A 12,070-nucleotide genomic window follows, 5' to 3' on the forward strand; every position below is an offset into this window, starting at 1 on the left:
TTACATCTTGATCGTAGTTAAATATCATCATCTCTGATTTGGACCAATTAATTCACAACCTTGTTTTTTCTCCACTTTTTTTTTCTAATGTGCCTCTATTGCCTGCATATTTTCCAACGGATTTTTGATTGCTATCAAGGTGTCATCTGCAAATAAGCTTATTTTCTCTTTTCCATTATTGCTTAATCCTTTTATATTTCCATCTTCTATAATTACATTGACCAGAGTTTCAATGACCAATACAAATAAAATTGGGGAAAGGGGGCATCCTTGTCTTGTACCTCGGACTAGTGTTATTTGTTCTGTTATACCATTGTTCACGATGGCATATGCCTTGTTCCTCAAGTATAATTGATTTATTAAACCCTTGAATCGTTCTACAAATCCTTTTTCTATAATCCTTTTTAACACAGTGTTACAAAATTTATGTTTGATAATTTGAGAACTTAAGTTATGGATATGCACAAGCAAGAAATTTCCAGCACAGTATTTAAAAGACTCTTCAAAATTGTTCTAGGCTGGGCCATGCAGGTTGCTGCCTTCATTTTTATTCATAGAAGATGGGAAGAAGACAAAAATCATTTTGAAAATATGCTGGATTACTTCTGTGACATTAACGAACCACTGCAGCTCCTCATCTTTCCCGAAGGAACAGATCTGACAGGTACTTTAATTCAATTCTCTCCCCACCAATCTTCTCAGGGTAGAAAAAATTGTGTCACAATTATTCCATTTAAAAGTTTACAATTTAAAATGCAAGTTTGACCTGCCATGTGTTCAGTGGTGTTTTATCTTGAAAAGTTATGCTTTATGAGACTTCTACAAGTGATACTAGTACCCATAGGGCAGGAGCTTGAGAGGAAATACTGCACATATTCTGAAGTGGGTTCAAAACGGCCACAACCTTTTTTTGATGTGGCATAGGGCACAGATCAACTGCGGATCATCCTTACTGCTATTTGATAGTACAGCCACCCAGCCCACATTGATGGGAGTAGCAGAAATATGATAAATTTCTAAGGTTTGAACGGCCTGGATGTTGGATGGGTATGGCAGCCCCCAAACTCGACTGGGTTTTGAAGTGACATCCAAAGGTTCCTTAAGTGGATTAACTGTTTTTAATAATCTTATGTGTTAGTTGCCTTGAAACAACAATCTCCCAGTGGGGAGCAGGGAATCCCACCCGTTCTTATCCCTGCTGTACATCCAGCCCAGTGCTTCCAGTGTGTCTATAATGAGACATTGGCCTGGTTTGCGTGTCACATTAAGGCCAAGCTATGGTTTAACACGGGACATGGGTGGCGCTGTGGGCTAAACCACAGAGCCTAGGGCTTGCCGATCAGAAGGTCGGCGGTTCGAGTCCCCGCAACGGGATGAGCTCCCGCTGCTCGGTCCCTGCTCCTGCCAACCTAGCAGTTCGAAAGCACGTCAAAGTGCAAGTAGATAAATAGATACCAATCCGGCGGGAAAGTAAACAGCGTTTCCGTGCGCTACTCTGGTTCGCCAGAAGCGGCTTAGTTATGCTGGCCACATGACCCGGAAGCTGTACACCAGCTCCCTCGGCCAATAAAGCGAGATGAGCACCGCAACCCCAGAGTCAGCCACGACTGGACCTAATGGTCAGGGGTCCCTTTACCCTTTACCTTTTATAGTTTAGCACGAATGCACAAGTGTGTAGGTTCACTGATAATTTTGATGCTGTATCATACTGTCTGGACTTTCTTTTGTGTAAATCAAATAAAAGTGACTTTTTCCATGTGGAGTAGCCTTCAGAGAGGAATAAATGCCATTGCTTTGGGTATAGTCACTGCTTCCTGGTGATGGTCTGTGGCCCAAAAGTGCACTTTTGGAATGTGTTTTATAAATGTATTTGAAGTGCTGAATGCTTCCGAGACACATTCGTACAATCTGAACATTACTACATTAAATTCAAAATTGTGGAATGCTCTCCCCAGGGCGGCTTGGTTGGTGCCTTCTACACATATATTTAGGCACCAGGCAAAAACTTTCCTTTACTCTCAGCCCTTTAACTAATTAAGCTAGGGTTGCCATATTTCAAAAAGTGAAAATCTGGACAAATGTTGTTGAGCTTTTTCTTCTTATATTTTTCTGGCAAAAAAAAATGAGCTGACATGGGTTGCCGATTTTCAGAAATTCTGCTTGGACTTTTAAGCTCTCTGTCTCCCTCTCCGTGTGTGTGTGTGTGTGTGTGTGTGTGTGTCTGAGAGAGAGAGAGATGGGGGGTATTGTTTTATATGTTATTATGTTTTGCATTTTTGTGTTTTTATATTGTAAACTGCCCTATGATCCTTGGATCAAAGGCGGTTTAGAAATCTAATAAATAATAAACAATATTTTCTTATGGGGTGAATAGACTTACAGCTTTGTTTTTCACTAGAACTCCTAGATCTACCAGCCAGAGCTAACTGTAATAATAATAATAATAATAATAATAATAATAATAATATATAATATAGTATAGTATGAAATTAAAGAATGTGGTGCCTACGAGCACAGTTAGCTTTCTTCAATTTTAGCAGCCTTATTTAGGAAAATTTACTTTTTACTATTGTTAAACAACAGGGAATCAGAAATTCTTGTCAATCTACCACAGAGATGTCCCAGTATACTCACATTCATCCAGAGATATCCCAGTGTACTCACGTTCATGCCTTTGAGGATTTAGTATTGCACTATTGTCAGGGAACATGGCAAAGAAATATAAGCAAAATTAATAACATGCTGCCCCAAAGAACTTACAGTAAGTTTGACAGTAGGGAAGGGAGCGCAAGCTGGAGGGATGGGAGAGGATAATAAAAGAATGGCAGCAGGAAAGAAGGGGCAGAGATGCTTGAGAGAGCAAAGTGTGTTCCAAGGAACTGAGGGCAAAATTAGAAGAGCAAAAGCCTTGGGGATATACCTGGTGCATTTTAAAAATCGGGTCACAGAGTTTGCGTTGGTGTGAATGAAAATGAGTAGCATAGATTGGCATGGTCTGCACAACTAGAAAGAAATTATTTGTCAGCAGAGTTCTGGATTAACAAGGGAAAGGGAGGAATTTAACAGTAGTTCAAGATGAGAAATTGGATAGAGAAGACACACTTTTGCCAGAAGAAATGGCATTACTTGGTGATAAATTAAATAAAAGCAACAAGAGGAAAGATAATAGAAGAGAGTAAGACCTGAAAAGAAAGATGAGAAGTGCAATCATCTACATACTGAGCTTGGGGTGGCAATATAGGAATAATTTTTTTGCTGCAAGTATTTCTCTCTATTCCTCCTATTCTAGCACTGAAATAGTTTTTTATATACCAAGTGGGGGGTCCTGATGTCCCAGAATTAATCAAGCTGTGAAATAGGTCCAGAAGTTGGTCAGGTTGCTAGGTACTTAAAGACATTTTTTCTGTTATGTGTCTGAGAGTCACAAAGTTCGATTATTCTTAGATTGTGTTGCCAGGCAAAGTAGTGCTATGTGACAGCAGGTAACAAGTAGCTTTTTTTCTTCTGTGCGCTCCATCATAAATAGAATAAATAATAAACCAAATGCAAATGTTTGCTCTTGCATATAGCAGCTAAGTTTACACGGGAAGTAAACTGAAATGTGTTCCTGTAAGGAAGACAGCACAAACAGAATACTTTCTAATGACAAAGAATATCATATTCTGTTCAGGTTGTTTTGATTATGAAGTTTCACACTATCCCCTTGCCCCCGGAATGTCATGATTTTCCATCACCACTACATATTTCTGTGAAGTTTAAACTCAGTACATTTGAAATATTAAAGATACAAAAGCATTTCAGTACTCTCCTCCCAGATCTTAATTATTTTGTACATTTTGTTTTTCTTTTATACCATTACCTTAGCAGAACCAAGTATTTTTAGGGGCTAATAAAAATATTCATTATTTATTTTATTACTATTTCATAAAATGTATACAATGCTTGATTGTTAAAAAAAAAATCTCAACAGTGTTTACAAAGAGAGCAAAACAATAAAATTATCAGTAAAAAAAACATAAAACTCTGTAAATCATTCAAAACATAAAATCAACAATAAACTAAAAAGGTTCAAATATATATCTGCACATTACACGTCTGAGTAAGCTTGGGTAAGAAAAGTGTTTTTAGCAGGGACTGAAAAACGTACAGAGATGGCGCTTGCCTGAAGTAAATAGGCAGGGAGTTCCTGATTGTAGGCACTGCCAACACCAAAATACAGTGGTGCCTCGCAAGACGAAAAGAATCCGTTCTGCGAGTCTCTTCGTCTTGCGGTTTTTTCGTCTTGCGAAGCAAGCCCATTAGCGGTTTAGCGGATTAGCGCTGTTAGCGGCTTAGCGGGCTTAGCGGATCAGCTGATAAGCGGCTTAGTGGCTTAACGGATCAGCTGTTAAGCGGCTTAGCGGATCAGCTGATAAGCGGCTTAGTGGCTTAACGGATCAGCTGATAAGCGGCTTAGCGGATCAGCTGATAAGCGGCTTAGTGGCTTAACGGATCAGCTGATAAGCGGCTTAGCGATCAGCTGTTAAGCGGCTTAGCGGCTTAGTGGATCAGCTGTTAAGCGGCTTAGCGGCTTGGGAAAAAGGGGGGGGAGGAAAAAAACCCAGCAGGAACTCGCAAGACATTTTCGTCTTGCGAAGCAAGCCCATAGGAAATTCGTTTTGTGAAGCACCTCCAAAACGGAAAACCCTTTCGTCTAGCGGGTTTTCCGTCTTGCGAGGCATTCGTCTTGCGGGGCACCAAAATATTTATTTCTTACAAATGCAGAACAGGTATTATGTGGTAACTGTAACAGCGCCAGTTCTGCGAATCGAAGTGGTGAAATGGGCATATATGGGGTATGGTGATCTTGCAGGTGAAATGGCGCCGGGTTGTTAATGGCTGTAACTTGTAGTTACTTATTGAACGTGGCCCGGTAGCAAATCGGCAATCTCTGGGCTCAGGTGTCATTTACACTCCTGCGAGCAGCCATGCTGCAGCATTCTGCACTAACTGCAGCTTCTGGATCGAGTGCAAAGGAAGCCCTGCATCATATGACCTCTGTGCACTCTGGAAAAAGTAAGGTAGTGTGATGTGTCCAAAAGAGTATCAAATTTGGTTAGGGATGTAGGAGATTTCTCTCCACCCCCCAAAAATGGTTAGACCTAGGAAGAACCTGGTGGAGCTTCATGTGGCAAGAAAGTGAAGACTTCCTGTGTGTACCACAGATCAAAGGTACAGTGTGTGGTACCTGCTCTTTCTGCTAATGCTGTTGCCTTTCGTTGCTAAATGCTAAATGCCCCTAATATTGCCCATCTGCTAGCAGCTTCAACTGGCATACTGTCAAATCTTAGTGCCTGAGAAGGATTTTTTTTTTCTGATCTTGTTGATTCTAATGCCTTAGCCCCACCTGATTGGTGACCAGTTGCAGCCTGATTGACTATTGATGAAGCCTTCTGGAGCAACCAGTGTCTCTTGGGAAATGGAAGCTGCTGACTAAGGTCACACATTTTTGTGTGTTTTTTGTCTGACTCTTTATCCACACCTTCCTGTTTTTCTACCTGTTTGCCCCTCCTTCCATGGGAGAGCTGGAATAATGTCAAATTGACAGAATGTTTGCCTCTAGTTCCTAGGGCATCATTCTGCAAAAGCCTTCGGATTTGCCGTGAGTTCTGTTGTTTGAGGCTGAGTCCTACAGCTCACGGAGGAGCTTGGGGCTAGCTTTGACCCAAAGCTTTGCATCAGCCAACTTTCCCTGACTCTCTGCATAATAAGAACTGAACATGGGGGGGAAAGATGTTTATGTAAGAAAGCAAAACAAGAATTTTTTCCTGGTGTTATTAATCTCTTATAATCTCCTTGATCCCTTGCTCCACTGATGTGCTCTATGATGCTAAAATGTTCTAAAGCTTAGTCACAACACTGATTTTAATCAATGTTTTTCATGCTCTTTATAGACAACACCAAAGCCCGCAGTAATGAATTTGCTGAAAAGAATGGACTTCAGAAATACGAATATGTCTTGCATCCAAGAACTACAGGCTTCACTTTTATAGTGGAACGACTAAGAGATGGTAATGGATCTTTGGATTTGCTTTTCTTTTCTTGTCATCTCAAAATAAATAATATCTGGTGAGGAATGTAGCTGAGAACCAATTGCTTTGAGAAGGTTTCTCCAAGATTTTTAAAAATGGATTCTACATTCTAAAGAACAAGAAATTACATATTCTGAGTAGTGGCAACATTTCTAGTGTCTTTAAAAATGAAATAATTTGATGAATGAAGGCATAGATATTATAGCAAATTAAATTGCTTCCATTCTATACAGTGAATTTTGTATGCTGGTATTGGGAAGCACTTAGATGAGGTTGGTCTTGGGGCAAACTATATATTGTAAGAAAATGTTTGTAATCAGGTTCCAACCTCAATAATTACTATTAATGAAAAACAACCTTAGAGCACTGTAATTTTGAAGGGTGAAGGGGGAGCTTGATGTTCTCCCTCGGGGCAGTTTTTCTACTCAAAATAGCACTGAAGCAGCTGCTTTTCCATGTGGGGTTTCAGAGTTATATTTGCAAATACATGAGTTTGTCAGCAGTCATCTAACTTGTTTTGTATCAACTGTTAAAGCTCAGTGGATCAATGTATTGTCTGCTTTAACAGTATGCCGGACTCAGGGTTAGCATGACATTGTGTTTTCATTGTTAGGGGGAAATGTGGGGTATTAATAAATATAATAATCATAATAATCATAACTACCACTACTACAATTAGGGTGTTTTGTTGCACTGAACATTGCAAGAATTTCAGTTAGTGATAGGTGCCCACTCTTGTGGTTTTTCAGAAAAAGGAGAGAAATTTCGACAGTCAGGCACTGAAAAGCTGATCTTTGTATGTTCTTTGATGCAAAGGGAGGAGTGTATCGGTGTTGTTGTGTCCCTTGTCTTACTCTTTCTTTATATCTGGTGTGAAATTCAGTCCTAGCATCTTTATGATGAAATGATGCATTTGTCATTCATGGCGCTCCTTTTTTTGAAGTGATTCCAGCCTACATAACACATGGAAAGGTTAATTTTTCTGGCAATAAATCTGTGAGCAAAACCTGACAGGGATAATAAATAGGATGCTATTATAATACTGGAGGGAGCAAGTGAGCACAAAATAGGATTTGATCTAAAATGCAGACACGGCCTGAGAATGGGGCCTAGTCAGACAACTACTTGGCAGACCATGTATTCAGGTCATTTTGTTCAGCCAGTGGGTCTTTTTGCTTTTTTTTTATTTTAAGTCCCGGAAGATTATTTTTGTTGAGAGGTTAAATGTATGCATAATAAAGGAATATTCTGACTGCTTGGCTATGACCACAGATTTCTCTCTACTGCACTATAACAAATAAACTTCAGCAGCTTTTGTAGTGTTGTTGACAGAAGACATCTGTGCTTATGGTGGGCCTCTTGAATTGCCTTTTCACTAGAGGTACTAATTGCGTACAGACAACAACAGCAAAAACTAGTGCATTTTGAAATTAAAACCCATTAGCAGCTTTGTTATTTGCAACAAAAATGAAAAAATAACATTGGTGCTACAATAACAAATTCCTCCACTTCCTTGTGTGTGGTTTGTTTTGTTTTGTTTTGTTTTTCTTTGTTTTTTTGCAGCAAATTCATTTGCTGCCCTTGAAGGTATCTGCTATCACTCATACCTGTCTGAAAGCTGACAGGATTAAGAACACGGGGAAAGTTAATTTCCAGGTTGTTATGGTGAAGTCTTCAATATCATGCCTACATCTTCGCAGACTGTTTTTCCCTTGTGCATGGATGACAACCTTAAATGCCTCATACTTTTCTGTGAATAAATTTTTGGCTCATGGCAGTTTTCCATTCCTCAGGCTGAAATGCATTCCCTTCAGGCATAAGTACATTATTTAGCTCCAAAAATAGGTCAGTGGCGAAGGGGGGAAATGTCATGAGAAGTTTAATTGCTTTTTTAACTTTGCAAAAATTAATTTCATTTGTCAAGAACCTTGATTAATCTGTATTGCAGGCTGTCGTATGAATGAATTACCTGTTATATTATAAATGCCACTGTTATATGAACCGTAAAAATACTAAGGAAGAATCTGAAGTAATAACCTTCAGAAGAGTGTTGCTCTCTCCTTTTTGTATTAAGCATTGGCAACGGTAAAATGACTGAACCTTACTAGGTCTTCATTTGCTGTGGTTTACATCAGTCTCAAAACCACACTCCTATATATTTTCCCTTAGCATAGCTGTCTCTATTTATAAATGCATGACCTCTATAATCAATCACAGCTAAACTTTTGCTGCTGAAGTTTTGATTTCTTGCAGGTATTAGTGGAATTCACAACAAGTACATTCTCGAGGGGGACTGTTCTTGAAGCCACAGCTGCTCCTCCACGTCTGCTTCCAGACATCTTTCCTGTTTGGGTTCCAACACTTTTCTTTTCTTTTCTTTTCTTTTCTTTTCTTTTCTTTTCTTTTCTTTTCTTTTCTTTTCTTTTCTTTTCTTTTCTTTTTACTAGCAATCTCATAGTTCAGAGCTTGTGGACCCATTACAGTTCTGCAGCTTTTGTCCTAGGTTAAATTAGTTTTCACCTGAGGCAGTTGCCATCTGTGTGCAGAATGCTAGAGCTACATCTAGTAGATTCTCACTTGCCCCATGTGAATTGCTTTTATCCACTGCTTACAGCAAGAAGTAGAGGAATTGCTTTCCAGAGCTGATATATATATATATATATATATATGCACTCAACTCTTAGCCATTCTCAAATATACTCAGATTTGGTTTGCTAGGATCATATGAGAGAAATGGCACCTTTCCATAATCTGGTGATACGACATCTCCTGTGATGGTCTGGGCAACTACAGTGGTTTATTTAGGTGACTGAATTACCTAAGAATGCTGAAGCACACCTGAGATGGTTGTTTGTTCTCAGAGAGCAAACTTTTGTAATTCTGTATGTAAACTGAGCCTTTTTTCCTATCTTGAGTGGTAAACTTAAATATCTTATTAATAGAACTCTGGAAGTGGCTGCTGGATCAGACCATAAGGATTCTGTTTTCACAGTGGCCAAGCAGATGCCTAAAACAAGAGTACAATGGTGCTTTCCCACCTCTGATCTCCAGCAGCCACTATTCAGAGGCACTATCTATTTATAGATAATAGCATTCCTATTGGTTTCCTTCTTCTTAATCTAAGAACAGGTTTCTCAAAGCAGCTAACAAAACCAGTTAAGCACTTCAAACATTTTAAATACAAAACTTTTTAAAAAAGCATCTGAAATAACAAAAAACCCTAAGTACAATAGGGTTCTTATTCTACCCAAAAGGTGGTGGATAGAACTGGCTATGTACATCTCCTTGAGCAGGGAGTTTGAGGTGCAGATTTTTACTAAAAAAGAGGCCTAGGATTTACTTAGCTGCAACCATGACGCTTGAAAGGAGGGGATGATAATCTGGGCCTCCTCTTGACGATCTCAACACACACTTGAGAGCATATAGTACCCAAGCCTCAGAGCTTTAAAAGTTTAGCATCATCACTTTCAACTGAGCACAGAAACAATTCAGTCTGTAACACAACTACCCAAGAATAAGTTCTTTGCAAGTCCTTTGGCTTGCCTGCTTCGAAAATCTATGCAGCCTCGCTCAGTTGGCATTCCAAGTGTAGAAAGGGGAAAGATGTTTCCTGGCCAGGAGGGCACTGTCTGAAAAAGAAAGTGTAGCATTGGGTCCAGTTAGCACCTCTGAATTGCAAACCTGTTCCTTTAAAATGAGTGTAAAGTGGTACCTCTGGTTATGTACCTAATTTGTTCCGGTGGTCCGTTCTTAACCTGAAACTGTTCTTAACCTGAAGCACCACTTTAGCTAATGGGGCCTCCTGCTGCAGGGCCCTGGTCTCCTGCGATAGAGCGTACCACCAAGCTGGGGCCAAAGCCGAAAAGGCCTTGGCCCTGGTTGAGGCCAGTTTAACCTCCTTGAGGCCCGGGACCTCCAAGATACTATTATTTGCGGACTGTAAGGTCCTCCGCAGGGCATACCAGGAGAGGCGGTCCCGTAAGTAGGAGGGTCCTAGGCCATGTAGGACTTTACAGGTTAAAACCAGCACCTGGTCATAGTTACTGGTTTGGGGGTAGTTAAATGACAGAACCAGGCAGAGGGCCTTCTCGGTAGTGGCACCTACCCTATGGAACACCCTCCCAACAGATGTCAAGGCAATAAGCAACTATCTTACTTTTAAAAGACATCTGAAGACAGCCCTGTTTAGGGAAGTTTTTTTAATGTTTAATTCTATATTGTGTTTTTAATATTTGATTAGAAGCTGCCCAGAGTGGCTGGGGAAACCTAGCCAAATGGGTGGGGTATAAATAATAAATTATTATTATTATTATTATTATTATTATTATTATTATTATTATTCTACAGAGTGTTGTTGATGAAAGTAGTTAAAAACGGGCTAAATTTAACTTTTGATTCCTCGGTAATGGCCCAAGACTTTTTTTAGTAAAATTTATTCTAAAGGTTTTTTTAGGTTGTTCTTTAGTAAAGCTGTCGGGGTGTCATATTAATAAAGTGGAAGATAAATCCAAAATTATGCATGAGCTGCAACAGCTAACTAAAGGGCTTAGAGCTAAGGAGACATTGGCAGAGATCTTAAGTAACTTTGCCGATACACCTTGCGTGGTACTGCTTTGTCTCATATGAACAACAGGACTTGCCTTATTTCAGGGAGAAAAAGGACATGAAGTATGCTTTGTGACATGGCTAGAAGTCCTTTTATCCTGTCCTGCTTTCTTCTTCTACTGTTCCACAGCACAAGGAACAGATTTGTGTAAAGAGGAACCATAAAGCAATGAAGGTGGCAGTCCTAGATTTCAATTTGTTTGGGGTGGATTGTTGAAATACTGTTACTTTTACAGCTGATCCAAATAGGCTCAGTGTATGCCGAACCAGAGCTCATAATAGCATTCTGCTTTCCATATAATCATGGAACGAATTGGCTCTGCAGACTGTGCTATTACCAGTGCGCTGGAATTGGTGGTTTGGCACACCACTGCAGTGAAGTAATGCCTTATATTCCATTATGTTATTTAAAGAAACTGAATTACTTGGTATTTACTTAGTATTATATGCCCTGATGAAGGCATTTTAGCCATCACAGGTCAATCTGAATGTCACATATGTAGTGCGTGACAGTAAAATAAACCATTCCGCATTTTCTGTAGAATGAATGTAATGTAAAGAATTTTGCCCAGGTACTCAGAAATGAGTATGGACTTGTTCTCATAACTCAGTGGTCCTAGTAACTTGCAGAAGAATTTTATTTTCTGTAGTTGCAGGACAGGGTTTATATATAGCAGGAAAGAATGTACTTGTTTTGCCAACGGTTTCAGAACATCTGTTAAAAACTTCCATATGAAAAAACCAGAGAAAAGGGGTTGCATTTTTGTGTGTGTATGTGCTTTGCTACAGTGTGGAATTTTTGCACTATTCAGAAAATCGGAGCAATGGGGAAAAGAGGATGCAACTACAGATAAAGTCAAGGTAGCATTCATAGTTACACATACAAACATATGAAGTGGCCTTTTACAGTGCTGTTAACACAGACTCACAGCAGCTTCCAGGGTTTCAGACAAGGCTGTCTGCCAGCCCTACCTAGAGATGCCTGTAGTTCAATATGAGGCCTTCTGCTTGCGAATGCTCTGCCACTGAGCAGCCCTTAAACAAACCATCCACTAGTCTTCAAATGTTATGAAGAAGTTAGGGGTCATCTCCCTTGTCATTAGTGGCAGGATGAGAGGGTTTTTTGGGTTAATGTACGGGGGGGGAAGTTTTATAGAACTTTCTGTCTGGGTGCAATAGGCTTTGCAATCTTCTCTTAAGATAGTAGTGAGATAACGGAAAGATTGTTGGCTGATGTGTTACATTCTCTTGGAGGTGGCTGCAGCTGTAAAAGTTCACTATGCCCAGATTACTGTGGAAATTCAGTGTGTGAAATTTTGAATTTCTTCCCTGCCTGCCTGTGAGCTCTGTAGTCAGTCTTGAAAGATTTCCTTGCATGGGTTGTTAGCACAGTG

At 39.8% G+C, this 12,070-nt stretch overlaps 1 protein-coding gene across 1 annotated transcript in view; it reads left to right on the forward strand.

Annotated features, from left to right (window-relative positions):
• Positions 1 to 12,070, forward strand: part of LCLAT1 (lysocardiolipin acyltransferase 1) — an 88,289-nt gene that overhangs the window by 41,974 nt on the left and 34,245 nt on the right. The window contains exons 4-5 of the mRNA XM_081000258.1: positions 518 to 664; positions 5,934 to 6,050. Of these exons, the coding sequence (XP_080856384.1) occupies positions 518 to 664; positions 5,934 to 6,050 (264 nt within the window). The remainder of the gene's footprint in view (positions 1 to 517; positions 665 to 5,933; positions 6,051 to 12,070) is intronic.

This window comes from Podarcis pityusensis (genome assembly GCF_964106645.2).
Source record: "Podarcis pityusensis genome assembly, chromosome: 3".
Taxonomy (NCBI): Eukaryota; Metazoa; Chordata; class Lepidosauria; order Squamata; family Lacertidae; genus Podarcis; species Podarcis pityusensis.